Source organism: Moschus berezovskii, chromosome 1, assembly GCF_049115385.1.
Source record: "Moschus berezovskii isolate FMDL1 chromosome 1, NW_MosBer_1.0, whole genome shotgun sequence".
Lineage (NCBI taxonomy): Eukaryota > Metazoa > Chordata > Mammalia > Artiodactyla > Moschidae > Moschus > Moschus berezovskii.
The window spans coordinates 142442404-142461146 of NC_142460.1; the positions used below are offsets into that span (position 1 = coordinate 142442404).

The 18743-nt window shown below is 39.8% G+C and overlaps 1 protein-coding gene across 2 annotated transcripts in view; it reads left to right on the forward strand.

The window, feature by feature from the left end:
- Positions 1-18743, forward strand: part of CP (ceruloplasmin) — a 54391-nt gene that overhangs the window by 3899 nt on the left and 31749 nt on the right. For both annotated transcript variants that reach the window (XM_088839955.1, XM_088839963.1), the window contains exons 2-8: positions 4813-5060; positions 8464-8676; positions 9042-9215; positions 10824-11078; positions 12316-12487; positions 16013-16152; positions 17514-17651. In XM_088839955.1, the coding sequence (XP_088696081.1) occupies positions 4813-5060; positions 8464-8676; positions 9042-9215; positions 10824-11078; positions 12316-12487; positions 16013-16152; positions 17514-17651 (1340 nt within the window). The remainder of the gene's footprint in view (positions 1-4812; positions 5061-8463; positions 8677-9041; positions 9216-10823; positions 11079-12315; positions 12488-16012; positions 16153-17513; positions 17652-18743) is intronic.

An 18743-nucleotide genomic window follows, 5' to 3' on the forward strand; every position in this document is an offset into this window, starting at 1 on the left:
CAAGAATAAAAAGGGCTTCCCTGGTGGCTCAGTTGGTAAGGAATCTGCTTGCAATGCAGGAAACTGTCTGTAGTGCAGGAGACCCAGGTTCAATTCCTGGGTCAGAAAGATCTCCTGAAGAAGGAAATGGCAACCCACTCCAGTATTCTTGCCATAAATCTCATGGACAGAGGAGCCTGGTGGGCTACAATCCATGGGGTCGCAAGAGTGAGACACAGCTTAGTGACTAAACTGGGCCCTGGTAGACACTAATTAAATGTGTATTGATTTTTTTGGCTACACAGTAGCAATAAGTAACAATGGTCCAGTTTTCTTCAGGTTACTTCTTTCTCCTGGTGACCTATAGGAAGCTAGAAGTAAGTGAAAAATTCCTTAGACAGAACTATCACAAAACCCTTTAACACTAACTTCATAGGCTCTTACTCAGGCTTGCTGATTTTAAATACAGTTCTTGCAAACATTGTTAAGCCTAGTTTTCCAGCCCATTGTAGGTTTGTGAAATAAATCAGAAATACTGCAGTGAAGATGTCATCATAAGCAAACTCAATGATACAGCTGACTTTAAACTAGGGACAAGATCTGAGTGGGCCTAGTCTAAAGCAGAGAATTCTCTAGTGGAAGAGGAGGAAGTCAGAGAGATTTAAAGAGGTCTGAGGGGGATTCAACAAACTGTTGCTGACTTGGAGATGGAAGAAGTCACTTTGGAAGGAATACAAGTGGCCTTAAAGAACTGGGAGAAGTCTTCAGCTGTGAGCTAGCAAAGAAGCAGGAATTTCAGTCCTATAACCACAATGAACTGAATTCTGCTAATAACCTGAGTGAGCTTAGCAGTGGACTTGTCCACAGAGCCTCCAGACAAGTACTAGGCCAAGCCAACACCTTGATGTCAGCTGTGATAACCTGAGCAGAGAATCCAGTCATGCCATGCCAGACTGCTGATCCATGGAACCGTGAAATTAATAAATAGGTGCTGTTTTAAGCTGCTTTGTGATCATTTGTTATGCAGCAATAGAAAACTAATATACTATGACTCAATTAATGAAGCCAAGAATCCAGAGACTTTTCACATATATTACCCACACTTTAGTAACCATGTCTAAACATAAACCAAGACCTCCTTGAGTGCATTCTGAATTTATGGTAGGTAATAGCATTATTATTGTTTTACTAAGGTAGTGTAAAAATTTTTTTTAATTACCCTACCATTAAAAACTCACTTCTGGGTCTGAACCTACCAGAAATTAGAGGAATTGCTATAGGATTATAGGACTTCCCTGGTCGCTCACATGGTAAAGAAGTTGCCTGCAATGCAGGAGACCCAAGTTTGGTCCCCTGGAGAAGGAAATGGCTACCCATTCCAGTATTCTTTTCCTGGGAAATCCCATGGTCAGAGGAGCCTGGAGGGCATATAGTCCACAGGGTCACAAAGAGTCAGACATGAATGAGCGACTAACACTTTCACTTTCACTATAGAATTTTAAGAACTGGGGAAGCTAAAAAAGAAGGATGTGATTATTGAGAGGGGGACATATCTATTGAAATGAAGTAAAACAACATATCACAATTGCCAACAGAAAGAACAACAATTAATGTGAATCATTTGTTCGGGTCAAAGAACCATAATAGATCCCTTTGACTGGATATCTGACTGGCAAACTTCCTGCAAGCTTCCAGGAACTGACCCTTTCTCCCCAAAGCTGTGTTCTTGATGTTAAATAGACATTCCCTAATGACCCTTTGATGTGTCTTTGGAGACAGAGCATAAACAAACAGACCTCCCCCAAGTTATCTCATTATGTGAAATATTTACCAATTTGCTTAAGACTTAATTTTGTTTCAGAAAAAAAAGACAAGATGGAAAACACACTTTGCACATTGCTATGTATATACAAGAAATCCAAATGTTAAAATTCCTGAATAGATTATAAATTCAGATCAGTTAAAGTATTTTTCACCAGCCCTCACCACCCCCCAAAAAATCTTTGTATACACAAACTGAATCCCAAAGCTTAGGTAATACTCCTCCTATTTCAGGAAATAATGAATACAGGAGAATTTCAGTACAATGAAAGGATTTTGACAAAGGCTGCTGCAGTTTATTAAAATGAAATGTTCAGTTCAGTTCAGTTCACTTCAGTTGCTCAGTTGTGTCTGACTCTTTGGGACCCCATGAATGGCACATTCGGGAAATATAAATACACATTGTATCTACAGGAAGCCTCAAGAATTTGAGGACTATTTTTAAACTTTGGCTTTATTTAACATGTGGATCAGGCTTCCCTGGTGGCTCAGTGGTAAAGAATCCACCTGCTAATGCTGGAGATGCAGGTTCGACCCCTGGGTCAGGAAGAACCCCTGAAGAAGGTAATGGCAACCCACTCCAGTATTCTTGCCTGGAGAATCCCACAGACTGTAGCCTGCCACGCTTCTCTGTCTGTGGGATCACAAAAGAGTCGGACGTGACTTAGTAAATAAAACAGCAAGATGTGGATCAATAGGGCATGGTGGAACACCGATTAGAATCTCTATTTAAATAACATTGAAGGTGAATCTCTTAGATTCATAGACACTGGTGAAAATTTTCCCCTAGGCTTAGACAGGTCTGTGTGAGACTGAGTGGTCCAGGTTCTGATGTGACCCGGGAGGAATTCCATCTTTGAGCTATAAGCTTTCCTGCTGCCATTGTGTGCCTGACTGAACTGCCCTCTTCCTGACCTCCTCTCAGCAAAGTGGACTGGATGAATCTGTCTTTAATCTCAGTGGCCTTCAGTGCTTTGGAATTTTGCTGTTGTTACAACATCTATTCATTAAGATTATTCCTGTCTGTACTAATGTGGCAGTTTAGGGGGAAGAAGTCACACCCTTTCTCATTGTTTTTTCATGTATTTTAATGTGCTCAAAGTCTCTCAGAGCTTTTCTCAATTTTTTTTTTTCTGGTTTGTTTTATCAAAATGGAAATTGCAACAATTAGAAAATGAAAACAAATATGACAAATAACGGCTTAAGCATGGATTTGCCATATTGGTTATAAAAGATGTAACTTTATTTTTCTAACTTCCAGTATGGCCCTTCTCCCACCACGACAGGGGAAAGGGACTCCCATCTGACCCATTTTTCAGTGAACAAGTTGAGAATCCCAGGGCTTAAACAATCCAGAATGACAACTATAAGGTACTCATTGTAGAAGCTCTCTGGTCAATCCAGAGCACGTGGCTCTGCTATTTTCAACATCTGTTCCTGCTGCCCAAATGCAGCCCAGAGACCCTTCTTACTGGTCCCCTCAGTCAAGCTCAATCTCGTATCTCCATGCCACCATGCCAGGAGAGATTTGGCCACGACCAGAACCAGCCACTTTTCTGTCTCAAGGCATACAGGAATCCCATTGCCTCTGGGATTGGGCAGCTTTCTCCCCCTGTACCTGGAGCCTCCCCTACTCAGGTTACCCATGAGCAGAGAGGCATCAGAACACACAGGGGTTATTTGTTAGTAAATGCAGATGCCTGAACTCCACCCCAGCAGCAAAGAAGCAGAATCAATGGGGCTGGAGCCTAGAAACTTGCGTTTATCAAGGTCCTCAGTAGATAAATTTAAGAAACACTAGGCCAGAGCCTTAGATTTAAAAAATAACAACAGGCCTTTAAACTCTGGAATAGACAAAGATCAGCGCTCCCACACAAGCTCTGCTCTCATCTTGAAAAAAAATAAAAAGGAAAAATATTCCTCACTCTTTCCGATGAGCTTACCACTGAGAAAACAAGCCTAAGTTTATTCCTTAGTCAGGTTATACAGCCTCACAAGGGTTAAATGGAAAATAGTAAGGCTCCAAAAGTCACTGAGACCAAAGCAGGCAACACACACACACGCAAACATAAACCCTAGACCATCAGCCAGAATGTTAGCATTTTTTATTCTAGTGGAGGAGACCTCAAGTGTGGAGGGGTTGCCAAAGTCCAGGTTTTAAGTGGGTTCTCCTGAATGGTAAGAAGCCATTGCACACAGGTAGATTCCACTGGTCTATCCCGGCTTCCATTAAAGACAATAACTTAAGAATCAGTTCAAAAGTTTGAATATCAAGCTCAATTTCTTTCTTTTCCTTTCTTTTCTTCTCTTTTTTTTTTTCTGGCTACTATTCACTTTACTGATATTTTCAGGAAAATTTTAAGCAACTGTTAATCAGCTACTAACCAGAATATAAACTTTCAACATTCAAGTGCTTGTGCTAGCAAGGGATTAAAAAAACCACAGGGGTAATCTGAAATCAAAGGTAATTTTAAAACCCATATACATTACATGCATCAATTTCAACTTTGATTTAGTTTTGCTAAAAGAAATTAAAACAATAGCATTACCTTAGCATTATTAGTTTTGCTTTAGGAAAAAAATATATATACACAAAATTTGACATCTCACACATCCAGATTGATTGCTTGTAAACTCAAGTTTTCTTCATGATTAAAAGAGGTGCACAAGAAGTGAGAAATGTCTTAGCTTTATTTTACATTTCACTTAAATTTTATATTCTATGCCATAAGGTCTCTGTGTTTTAACATTAAAATCTTGTAAGAAATACTCTGGTAAGATGTATTATATTTTTATGGAGCATTCACACATGGTTGTCTGCCAAATAGCTAATGTAGGACACCTCACATTATTAAAATAACATGGCTAAATGCCAGCTCGCCTCTTCATTTTTTGGAGGCATCCTTACAACAGCAAACATTTAATATGATATGGTTATTCATTTCTCTTTCATTATAATGTCATCCCTGGAAATGATGGCTTCTAATAAGGTTGTCTTCTTTTCCTTTACAGGGAACATTCCAATATCTATCTTCAAAATGGCCCCAATAGAATTGGAAGCGTTTACAAGAAGGCTGTGTATCTTCAGTACACAGATGAAAACTTCAGGACTGTTATAGAAAAACCTGTCTGGTTAGGATTTTTAGGCCCTATTATCAAAGCTGAAACTGGAGATAAAGTTTATGTACATCTGAAAAACTTTGCGTCTCGGCCTTACACATTTCATGCACATGGAATAACTTACTATAAGGAGCATGAAGGTCAGTTCAACTCAAAATCTTTGTGGAATTCTCTCTTCCTTTTCAGTAGGGGCATTTTTTAACTTCTAAGATTATGGACTTTCCTCCTGGATAAGACCTGTAACAATGTTCTTTAGCTCTGAACTATTTTATGAATAAGTGTTTTGCAAGGCTATGGTTTTTCCCGTGGTCATGTATGGATGTGAGAGTTGGACTGTGAAGAAAGCTGATCGCCAAAGAATTGATGCTTTTGAAAAAAAAAAAAAGAATTGATGCTTTTGAACTGTGGTGTTGGAGAAGACTCTTGAGAGTTCCTTGTACCGCAAGGAGATCCAACCAGTCCATTCTAAGGGAGATCGATCCTGGGTATTCATTGGAAGGACTGATGCTAAAGCTGAAACTTCAATACTTTGGCCACCTCATGTGATGAGTTGACTCACTGGAAAAGTCTCTGATGCTGGGAAAGGTTGGGGGCGGGAGGAGAAGGGGATGACCAAGAATGAGATGGCTGGATGGCATCACCGACTCTGTGGACATGAGTTTGAGTGAACTCCGGGAGTTGGTGATGGACAGGGAGGCCTGGCATGCTGTGATTCATGGGGTCGCAAAGAGTCGGACACGACTGAGTGACTGAACTGAACTGAACTGAACTGAATAATGCTGTGCTTCTCTTGGCTGTGCTTGCTTGTGTGGAGTGTGAATGTGATAGCATTTCTGGGTGAACTCACATAGTGAGAGTCAAAGAGAGCTGGACTGCCTTCCCAGTGCCCTACACCTTTCCAGATAAAGAGTCAAACTAAGGGAAATAGGCAGTGTGCATTAAAGCCTGGAAAAGATGAAAATCCTGAAGGAACAAACAGGACTCAAGATGGGGACTGTTTTATCTCTGAAGTTCCTACATGCAAATTTGCTGTAACAATTGTCACTTTCCATCCTAACTTTGTCCCAGCTAAGGCAGCATAGTCATCTCACACGATAACCAGATAGTGCACGTGGCTGAATGATCCTGGAGTCATACCCGAAACACAGTTAACCAAAAGGTCACTTAACTATAGGACTTGGAATCCTTAAAGATGGTTCAGGAAGACCAAAGATTATATTTAGTGCTTGTGATCTCATTCTTAGTAGATGGTGATGGTGATGATGATGATAATGGTGATGATGATGATGGAGATGACAGGAGATGATGTTTTATTGTGGTTAAAAGCAAGGACTTCAAAATTAATGGACCCGTGTTTGAGTGCAGCATTGGCTTTTACTTGGCTGAATGACCTTGGACAAGTTACTTAAATTCTCTATGCTTCAGTTTTCTCATCTATAAAATAGGAACAGTGAGAATATATAATAAGAACTCTATAAATGTCAGTTATAAAAAAAAATGCCAAGGCCATGCTACAGTTCATGGGAATTATAAGGATCAAGCTTGGAAATTAGGATAAAATTCATCTTAACTAATCATTGGCTTTGTATTTAAAAGAGGGATTGCTTTACAAGGTGAATGCTTTGATCTCTTATATATTTATGTGTTTTTCTAAACAAAATAATTATATTCATAGCATAAAAGTTTGCTGCCATCTTATTTTTTACAATTTCATGTTATATTAGGATATAAATAATTTTTACGGATGATCATTGTATTGTGGCTGTGTTAGAAGAAAAAAGAGTACTTATCTTTCAGAGACACATACTCAGTTGTTTATAAATGAAATGACATGAGTCAGGGGCTCACTTTAGAATAATTCACTGATGATGGGGATTAGAGTGGGTGAGAGTATAGATGAAACAAGATTGGCCTTGAGTTGATCACCGGCAGAGTACATCATGAGGAACGCTGGGCTGGAAGAAGCACAAGCTGGAATCAAGATTGCTGGGAGAAATATCAATAACCTCAGATATGCAGATGATACCATCCTTATGGCAGAAAGTGAAGAGGAACTAAAAAGCCTCTTGATGAAAGTGAAAGAGGAGAGTGAAAAGGTTGGCTTGAAGCTCAACATTCAGAAAACAAAGATCATGGCATCTGGTCCCATCACTTCATGGGAAATAGATGGGGAAACAGTGGAAGCAGTGTCAGACTTTATTTTGGGGGGCTCCAAAATCACTGCAGATGCTGATTGCAGCCATGAAATTAAAAGACACTTACTCCTTGGAAGGAAAGTTATGACCAACCTAGATAGCATATTAAAAAGCAGAGACATTACTTTGCCAACAAAGGTTTGTCTAGTCAAGGCTATGGTTTTTCCTGTGGTCATGTATGGATGTGAGAGTTGGACTGTGAAGAAAGCTGATCGCCGAAGAATGGATGCTTTTGAAATGTGGTGTTGGAGAAGACTCTTGAGAGTCCCTTGGACTGCAAGGAGATTCAACCAGTCCATTCTAAAGGAGATCGATCCTGGGTGTTCATTGGAAGGACTGATGTTAAAGCTGAAACTCCAGTACTTTGGTCACCTCATGCGTCGAGTTGACTCACTGGAAAAGACTCTGATGCTGGGAAGGATTGGGGGTGGGAGGAGATGGGGATGACAGAGAATGAGATGACTGGATGGCGTCACCGACTCGATGGACATGAGTTTGAGTGAACTCCGGGAGTTGGTGATGGACAGGGAGGCCTGGTGTGCTGTGATTCATGGGGTCGCAAAGAGTCGGACACGACTGAGTGACTGAACTGAACTGAAAGCTGAGATTTTGGGCACATGGAAGTTTATCATATTATTCTCTTAATTTTTGCATATGTTTGGAAAAACACAAAATTAAAGTAAAAATTAAAACAATTCCATGGTTATTTCACAGGTAAAAGCTTCAAATTATAGGAGAGGGTAGCCTTTTGCTTTTCCTTCCATACCATTACCCCAGGGCAAAAACATTTTTTTGTTTTTGTTTTTTAAATACAATTGTATTGCATTTTAACGTGACCCTAATTCTGAACTCTCAGAAAGTGTTTTTCTTTTAATTGCAAACCCAAAGTCACTATGGGGCTTCCCAGGGGGCGCAGCGGTAAAGAACCTACTTGCCAATGAATTAGATGGGAAGATCCTCTGGAGAAGGTAATGGCAACCCACTCCAGTATTCTTGCCTGGAGAATTCCATGGACAGAGGAGCCTGGCAGGCAGGCTATAGTCCATGGGTCTCAAAGAGTCAGACATGACTGAGCACCCAAAAGTCACGATGCTCCTAACACATCTATTGCTTCTTGAAGCCTCAGTCAAGTATAAAAAATGACATTTTCTGTGAAACTTCCAGACCTTATTGCCATTAGCTTCTTATTCTTCTGTGCTCAAGTAGAACATCACTGCATTCCCAAGGGGATACATACTAGATATTGAATAAATGTTTGCTGAATGAATTAACAGACCATCTATTTTTTTCTTTTAAGTTCAAACACATTCAAATTCAACCTGTCATTTCATTGCATGTTGTTTCCTAGGGGCCATTTATCCTGATAACACCACAGATTTGCAAAAAGCAGATGACAAAGTGCGGCCAGGTGAACAGTGTATGTACATACTGCATGCCAACCCAGAACAAGGTCCTGGTGAGGAAGACAGCAACTGTGTGACCCGGATTTACCATTCCCACATTGATGCTCCAAAAGACATCGCCTCAGGACTCATTGGGCCTTTAATACACTGCAAAAAAGGTACATTTTCTCATTATTAGTCACAATAAATTACCAAAGACAGTAGACAGAGAAGTTTATTCTTTAAATATACATTAAGTCTTCTGTGTTATGACTGAGTAGGGAAGGTACAGGGGTGGTGAGTCTAGAAAAAAAGGAAGGGAAGGGTAGGCAAGGGTAAGGAGAAAAAGGGGTGTATGGAGCAACATTTAGGTTACCGAACATAAATTCCCTAAATATTTCCAAGTCTATAAAACAGGAATGACTGGTCCAGATTTCTGGTCTGTTAGGAAAATAAATACTCAAATTGTTTAAAACTATATGAATCACATGTCAAAATTCATGCTAAAAATTAAGTTCTACTGAAATACTAATTTTCACTTCAGGTTCTCTGGATGAAGAAAAAGAAAAAAATATTGACAAAGAATTTGTGGTAATGTTTTCTGTGGTGGATGAAAATCTCAGCTGGTACCTAGAAGAAAACATTAAAACCTACTGCTCTGAACCAGAGAAGGTTGAAAAAGATAATGAAGACTTCCAGGAGAGTAACAGAATGTATTGTAAGATTATACAGGATCTGTTAACTTTGTCTTATTTTTCTCAGTCCATGAATTATGCTAAGCTTATTCCCTTACATGAATAAGTAGTGTGTTCTAATCTATGCCCTTGGTAACAAAGCATATTAGATATGCAAATTGATATTTAGCTAAACAGGTCTAATCAAAACTTTAAGCCAGGTAAAGCCTGATACATTAAACCATTTCAAAACTAATAAGGATAAATCATTATCAATTATGGTTAAAAATATATGTGTGTTATATCTATATATTTTTTATTCTCTCAACTTCTTATAAAAATTGAAGCAGCCTAAAATTATTAACTTATATTGTAAAGCATTGCACTTTAGTTAAGAAAATAGTTCAAACAACTAATTCTAAAAGATTTCTTTTACATACATATTTTCCGCCACTACCACCCCCAATTTTGCATCATTTATCCCTACATTTTAGGGAATGTTATTCCCTAATAACATTATTTCACTTTTTTTATTTAATTAATTTTAATTAATTAATTGTGTTAATTTCACATATTCACTTTATTTCTTCTAAAAATTCTTTCTTTACTGCCTAGGCTTCTCCTTAGTTCTCAGACACAAAATAAGGGTTTAGTAAGATAATCTATCACTTAGAATTCGCATAAAATTTCAAATCCCTTAATACAAACTAGACCAATAAGTGTGGATTTTTGTTTGTGTTTAGCTTCTTAAAAATAGCTCTTATGCAGAAACTGAGAATGTACTATCAAAGCAGAAAAATAAACAAACACAGGACAGATTTTTATTTCCAACTTCTGCTTATTTCTGGCTGGAAAATCCTCTTTCCATACTTTAATCCAGTCTCTGCTCTGTGCTAAGCAAAATAGATGTTAGAGACTCAAACTTCCAGTCTGGCTAAGCCTGGTTTGGTATCCCTATTGCATTTGGTTCACTCACAGTACTTCCCAGAACTGATTTCTGCTTTAACTCTAGGACCTCCCAGTTTGAACAGCGACTCTCAGTTTTTTAGAAGAATCTCGGGCCATCCTGCTTTTGACCTTTTAGATCTTTTCCTCCTTCACATTTCTTCCAATTTTGTCTTTCAAGTTTAAAAAAGAAAGCTTCCTTTGTGTTCTGATTGAAAAAACAATTCACATCACTGTAGAAAATTGGAAAAGTTCTGAAAAACAAGCAAGAAAACTTTGACATCATCCATACTGCCACTACCAACATGATGCATGGTTGATTCATAAATAAGCATGTCTTTTCTATTTATTATATATGTGTGTGCATTTATATGTATGTATGTATGTATGCACACATTTGTATTTGCAAATATACCCATGAACATACCAAGGTGTATAGTTTATAACAAGGAGAGCAAATAGGTTTCATCTTCAGTGCTGTATTCATGTGCTAATGCTGTGTTGACAAAAAACCTGAGGCTGAATTCAGGTCCAAAATGAAGAGTGCCCGATTGATTAATAATGTCTGATGTGGGTACAGAAGGGAAGAATAGTGACATGTGTGCCAGGTATTTTCCATCTCAAATTGATTTTATTTTTGTAGCAGTAACTATCAATATTCCAGGCACCAATATATGTTAGTCACAGTCTCTGCTCTTGACTTACAGCTGTGAACGGATATGCCTTTGGAAGTCTCCCAGGACTCTCCATGTGTGCTGAGGACAAAGTAAAATGGTATCTTTTTGGTATGGGTAATGAAATTGATGTGCACGCAGCTTTCTTCCATGGGCAAGTGTTGACTAGCAAGAACTACCGTGTTGATACAATCAATCTCTTTCCTGCTACCCTCTTTGATGCTTTTATGGTGGCTCAGAACCCTGGACAATGGATGCTTAGCTGTCAGAATCTAAACCATCTGAAAGGTAAGGCATCTTTACCTGAAATTAACTGTCAGTTGAGAAAAAGAGACATGTCTCAGTTACAGTAATAATGGGATGACTATTGGAAATTAGAATCTAAAAGCTAAATATCTTTGGAATGATCTGAGCTTTGAATTGTTAATTTTATTCCTCTGAAAGTATGGATCATAATGTACTGGAGCAGTTACAAAGTAATTAAAACTGAAAATATGTTAATTTTTGGAAAACAAAAATTGGTCCTGAAGTATAGTCCTACCGTAAAAGTATAATACTGCTTATAGCTACTCAGATTTGTAAAATATACAATATTTTAAATACAAGATGTGTATATTAGTGCTGAAAAGTAACTTGTGTTTTGACTTGATTCTGTTAAATACAACCAACTTTGTTCTTTATGAGTCCAGCTATTCCTTGGTTTTACATGGTAAATCTCTCTTCCATCTCTTTAATATAAGGAAAAGAAATATCCCCAGTTCTTGAAAAATATTAGTTTGTAATATTGGTTTCCTGAAGAAATTAGATCTAATGTGGGTCTTTGAGTAGGTTACTTTGAACTTCAAATATAATCTCATTCATCAAAGGTGACCTTGGCTGCAGCAGGCCCAGCACAGCAGGTGCATAACCGTTTTATCTAAGGGAGCGATAAAAATACATGATCACTCTATTCCTCCTCCTCTATCCCATCATATCCATTAAAATATGGCAAAGCTTCTCTTCACCATTTATTTTTCTCATTAAAGCATTATCTATTTCAATGCTGACTCACTGATAACATAAAAGAGTGAGGGATTCCTGGCAGTCCAGTGATTAGTACTCTACCGTTTCACAGCAGAGGGCAAGGGTTCAATCCCTGGCCAGGGAATTAAGATCCCACAAACCACATGACGCAGCCAAAAAATACCCCAGTGAAATAAAATAGTGAAAGTGCGTTTCTCCCCACACCAGTTATCTTATATGTGTCCTATATTTTCTCATCAAAAGATCGTCATAGTGAAATCCCACTGAAGTTCATTCCACATTTTTGAAAACACAAGTAATACTACTTCTCTGTGCCATATAGGCTTTTTTTCACTGCTTGAATTTTCCATGAATGATTCATTTACAGCTGCTTACTCATTCATAGTATTGTTTGCAGCTGTTTATTTCTTCAGTTTCTGTCATTTCACCAGCAGCATCGATAAGGCAATAGGTGAGATAACAATGGCTTCATTAAACAGTGGCCCCTCTGATTGGTTTTCAGCTGGTTTGCAGGCCTTTTTCTGGGTACAAGACTGCAAGAAGTCTTCATCTGAGGACAACATTCATGGCAAAAATGTTAGACACTACTACATCGCTGCTGAAGAAGTCATCTGGAACTATGCACCCTCCGGTATAGACGCCTTCACCAAAGAAAATTTAAGAGCACCAGGAAGGTAATTCAGAAAAAAAAAAAAATGATATTATTTCAAAATATGCCTCCTCCTCAAAAAATCATAAAAGGCTATTCAGCAATTAAAATTTTACCTGATACTTGAAACTGAGTAACTAGACTGCTAAATAATTATTGAGGTGTTTGGTAGTGAGTCCAAGTTGGAGAAATAGGACTTCTGAGTCCAAGAAAAAGAATAGAAAAGTTGTCAGATGCTCAAGAAAATCCTCAGAAAATGCTGAAAACAAGATCGATTCATTAACTTTCCATTCTTGAAACCAGCCTTGTATAATCTAGCAGCATTGGGTATATTCACAAGGTTGTAAAATTATCAGCACTGTGACTCCCAGAACTTTATCATCATTTCAAGTAGAAATTCTGTTCAACAGGTCAATAACTGAACTCTACCCAAGCTTGTGACTTCTGAAGCGGAGATTTAAGTCCCTGCTACACTGACAGCCAGATATAATGACTCCCTAAACTGTATCTCCAGCCCAGAAGACTCTTATACATGGCAGATTTGCATTCTGAACTGCTTAGTGGACACCCTACTTGGATGAGGCCCTCTCCAAATCAATATGTCCAAGCCTGAACCCTCTGTCTTCCCCACAATTCTGAGCTTTCTCCTCTACATGAATGGTATTGCCATTCATCCATCACTCAAATCCCAATGCCTGAGCATTACCCTTGACTCCTTCTCTCCTTCACCAATCCCTCCTTCTCTCGTCAAATGCTGCCTCGTTATATCCTAAATATCTCAGGAAGTTTGTTTGCGTCTCTCTAACATCTTTGCTAGTACCTCTGAAGTCATCATTACCCTCATTGAGATTTTAAGAGAAGCCTACTGACTTGGCTCCCTACCATGGTCTTCCAACCACTTAAGGAATCCTCCTAAAACACTAATCCTTTAAAAAAAATTTACATATATATATATATATTTAGCCATGCAGCGTGGCACATGGGATCTTAGTTTCCTTACCAGGGATCAAACCCACACACTCTTCATTGGAAGCACAGAGTCTTAAGCACTGGACCACCAGGGACATCCCGTAAAACACTAATCCTTAATGCTGAGATATACTGAAGCTTTAACTAGGTCCTCCCACCCATCCCCCATCTCACTAGGCCTCATTTTCCGATCCCCTGTCTTATCCTGCATGCTATGGTTCTGCCCTATTTTATAAGACATGCTATGCTCACCTCTTCTCTGAGCCTTCCCGCAGGCCGTTCCCTCTTTGTAAACACCTGCCCCATTCTCCCCACCACACATATTCCATCTTTTGAATGCCACTTCTCTTCTAGCTAGTTCTTAAAATCTGTTCCTTTGGAAAGCCTCTGAGGCCTCTCCCCGCTCTCCGTAACTCCAGGAGAAATGTTTCATAACACCCTATGCTTGTTACATGTTGTTGTATTGAACAGTCTGCAGTCTGTCTTCCGGGACAGATGCAAAGTCCATGTGGACCATGATGGGTCTGTTTGCTTATGGGTGTGTCATCATCATATGACAGGGTTCCTGGCAAAGAGCAGGTGTTCAGCACATTTGTCTGTACAGGAGAAGAGATAAACAGGGCAGTTTTGTCAGGTCAAATGCTTCTGAGATTTAATTTCTTCATCTGTAAAATGAAGAGACTGAGGAGGGAGTGATTAAGATGGCAGAAGAGTAGGACCTGGAGCTCACCTCCTCCCACAAATACATCCAAACTATGTCAAGATGTGGACGATTCTCACAGACCATCTACCTCTGAAATGACAAGAAAGTCTCCACATGACTGGGTAGAACAAATGAAGGAAAAAGAGAGAGAGAAAGGAATTGGGACAGGATCTGTGCCCCTTGGAGAGAGCTATGAGAGAGGAAATCTTCCTGCGTCCTGGAAGTCCCCTCACTGGCGGGACAGAGGGGGCGCTTCACCTCAGAGGAGAACACAACAGCCAGTTTGCAGAAGGAAAAACGAAGAGAGGCCTGCCTGCACAGACGGTCAATAGCAAGGCCCTGAGCTCCCCAGCCTGAGGTGCCTGGAGCAGATGGGGGCTGGGGCTGAAGCTCAGGCTTCAGAGGTCAGACCCAGGGAGAGAACTGGGGTGGGATGCGCCGGAGACAGCCCGAAGGGGCTGGAGTGTGAGTGACTGAGAGTGTAGAGTGCCACTGCCGGGGGCTGTGAAAGGGGAGGCGTGGGACCCCCGGAGGAGCATCTTTTCCTGCGTGCTCTCAGGCAGTGGGGCATATCACAGGATCCCAGGAGTGCTGGCAGGCCACTGCATCTGCACCCTCCTCAAGGGGATAATGGGGGCACACCCTGAGGGAAGAGGTGGAAGGCATCCAAACTCAAAGCAGCCCTTGGGCCAAAAACATATTAAACCCACACAAGCTACGCAGGAGCACTTCCACATGTGTACAGCCTTCCATGACTATGGTAGGTAACTGTTTCCCCTGAACTCAGAGCGAGAGAAATGTAAGTACGATGAAGTAGAGGAACCACTTCCAGTTAAAAGACCAAGAGAAATCACCCGAAGGAACAAACAAAACAGACCACTTCAGTGTCACAGACGCCAAGTCCACAAATGTGGTCATGCAGCCATGAAAAGGAACGGATCTGAGTCAGTTCCAGTGAGGATGAACGTGCGGCCTGTTACAGAGTGAAGTAAGTCAGACAGATACCGTATATTAACACACACTTGCGGGATCCAGAAAAAATGGTACTGATTAACCCATTTGCAGGGCAGGAATAGAGACTCAGATACAGAGAGCAGACTTCTGGACACAGCAGGGGAAGGAGAGGGTGGGATGAACTGAGAGAGTAGCATCGAAATACGTACATTGCCATATGTAAAATGGATAGCTAGTGGAAAGTTGCTATATGACACAAGGGGCTCAAGCTGGTGGTCTGCGACAACCTAGAGGGGTGGGATGGGGAGGGAACTGGGAGGGAGATTCACGAGGGAGGAGATATATGTATACTTGTGGCTGATCCATGTTGATGTATGGCAGAAAGAAACACCACATTGTAAAGCAATTATACTCCAATCAAAAATATACAAATTAAAAAAAAAGGATATCATGAAAATACTGAAGAAATTAAGAAAGTCTATCAACAGAAATGCAGAGAACTGTAAAATGGGGAGAATAATACCAATTTTGTTGCATCGTCATGTGAGTTTTGGACAATAAATGAACATTTCTGAGTGCTTACGTGCAATAAACAGTTACTCTATTTTTAGACATTTCATAATTTATTTAAAGGATTCTATTGTAGGACAAGTTATTAACTGTCAGGGGTCGACATGGGTCCTCTTTAAATTTTTTTTCACTTCACTTGAAAAAAAAAATTTAAATCTCTGTGCCATGAATCTCCACCCCCCAATCTTAACATCTTTCTACAGAATGCCTAGTACTATCTGCTTGCTTGAGTATTTGGCAAATCATGGGTAATAATTCTAAGCCTTGGTCAGAACTTTTCGATTAGTATCCTGTGTGACTACTGGGCTGTGTTCTGCTTTCAGCTCCAGGATTAAACCCTTTCTCTTTTGGCAGTGCTTCAGAGGCATTTTTTGAACAGGGTCCTACAAGAATCGGAGGGTCGTATAAAAAGTTGGTTTATCGTGAGTACACAGATGCCTCCTTCTCTAATCAAAAAGAGAGAGGCCCTGAAGAGGAACATCTTGGCATCCTGGGTAAGTCTGCACAGAATACATAAATATTAACGTACTCTTGGGCTTCCCCGTGGCTCAGCGGTAAAGAATCTGCTTGCCAAAGGAGATGCAGGTTCCATCTCTGGGTTGGGAAGACCCTCTGGTGAAGGAAAAGGCAACCCACTCCAGTATTCTTGCTTGGGGAATCCCATGGACAGGGGAGCCTGGGGGGCTACAGTCCATGGGGCCACAAAAGAGTCAGACACAACTTAGCAACTAAATGACAACAATGTACTCTTCCTCTGAACTACAACCAACTTAAGAAAGAACAGAAGCTTCAGTATCTGAAGCATGATTTCTGCATACAAACTATTCATGGAGGAGCAAACATCAATAAAATGAAGTAGCCAATCACTTGCCCAAATGTAAATTTACCCATAGTAAATCTTCAACATGAAAAGCCAGGCTGACTTCAATTGAAGGTCTTTTTTCTTTCTTCAGAGAGGTAAGGGGTGACTTTGTTTTAATAGACGGTGAAGCTATTAGCTTCTGCTTTTAGTTAAAGGTACATTCCCTTAGAAATAAAATCCAGCTACTAATGAGACAGTTGGGTTTGTTTTAGAGCCTCCTTCTCCCCAGCAGAACCCAGAGATATCTTCTTGCGAAGGCACATGGGCAGAATAGCAAGCACGTGGATTCAGACTGTCCTCACTGTCCTCACCTATTAGCTGTGTGACCTCTGAAATACTCAACTCTGTGCCTGTTCCCTTTCTATAAAATGAGAATGATAGTAACAATAGTCCCTACCTCATAAAGCAGCCATAAGGATTAAATGAGTTAATTCACATAAATACTCAGGAGAATACATAGGAAACTCTTGATAAATATCATTTCATATATTACATAAAATACTTGTGTACTATATATGTTTTTATTCTTTATTTAGTAATAATATTAATTTTGGTGATGGAAAATACACAATAGTGTTGCTTTTCACATCCAAGACAGATTTAACTTACCCCCCTTGGGTGGTCAACGTTTATGGCATTCTCCTGGCTCTTGAGACTAAGTAGCACAGGTCTGGTCCACAGTAAACTAGGATGAGGAGAGTGCAGGTACTAAGCAGTTTCATAAATGTGTGAAGCTTGTGAACTGACTTGGTTAAACATGGTAACAAATTTCATTACTTGAAGTAACTCAAAAAACCCTTCTCATCTCTTTCCAGACTCCCCATGTCAAATTGATAATGGACTTTAAAAAAAAAAAAACAAGCTTCCCATTTGCCACAATAAGCATGTTGCTTCCAGAGGATCTTTTTAGAGGACAAGACAGAGAAATCAACTGTCTTATGTATTCTGTAGGTTGGATATCAGGGAGGATAATAAATCTCTCTTTATCCCTAGGTCCCGTCATTTCTGCAGAGGTGGGAGACACCATCAGAGTCACCTTCCATAACAAAGCAGCACATCCCCTCAGTATTGAGCCCATTGGAGTGAGAGTCGATAAGAACAACGAGGGCACGTACTATTCACCAAGTGGAAGTGAGTACAACATTTGGTAATCAAGCAATAATGTTTATAACCCACTATGCTGGTCATCCCAGGAAAAAGGCCCTGAAAAAACCAAAGGCAGGAACTTCTGAGGAATCTTCTCATATACCATCCTCAGGCATCATGCCAGGAAGTAAGTCAATCTCTTCTCCTACAATTTGCAGTTGGTTTGTGGAATTCTGTCCTATCTTAATTGGGTGATTATTGACAATACTGAATGTAACTTACTTGGATTGTATCAATTACACATTTCCAGAGTTCTATTTGGGTGACTGCTAAATTTGAAAAAATATTCTTATAGTTATAAGATTAGATGTACATTTAAGAATGTTTTAAAAATATAAAATTTGTAGCCAAAAATAATACCCATAGTTCTATAGCCAACCACTATTATATTTTTGTATAAGTCCTTCACTCTTCCATCTGTGCATATAATATTTTGATATCATAGTATTTAAATATGAAAAAGTGAAAGTGTTAGTCACTCAGTCATGTCTGACTCTGTGATCCCATGGACTGTAGCCCTCCCCGACCCAAGCTCTTCTGTCCATGGGGTTTTCAAGGCAAGAATAATGGAGTGGGAAGCCATTCCCTTCTCCAGGGGGTCTTTCCGACCCAGGGATTAAACCCATGTCTCCTGCATTGCAGATGGACTGTCTACAGTCTGAGCCAGCAGGGAAGCCCTAGTATACTTATCGCTATAATTTTGTACCCAGAGTTTGGTTTCTTAGCATTATAAATATAATTTTAATCATACAAAATATTCCACTATATGAAAGTATTTAGGCATTTTTGTAGGGTAAGGCTAGCCAATGAAGATCCTCTTCTGGGTCTTTGATTTCTTGTATCTTCATATGTAGGAAGGGGCTAGGGAGTTTTGTGGGATCTCTTTTGTAAGGGCAATAACCCCATTCACGAAGGCTCCACTCTCATAACCTAATCACCTCTCACTTCAAATACTATCATATCGGGCATTAGGATTCCACTATATGAATTTTGGAGAAACGTAAACATTCAGACCACAGCAAGCACCAATCTCAAACAGAGGTGCAGAGAAGACTTCCTGGAGGAAATCATACCTAT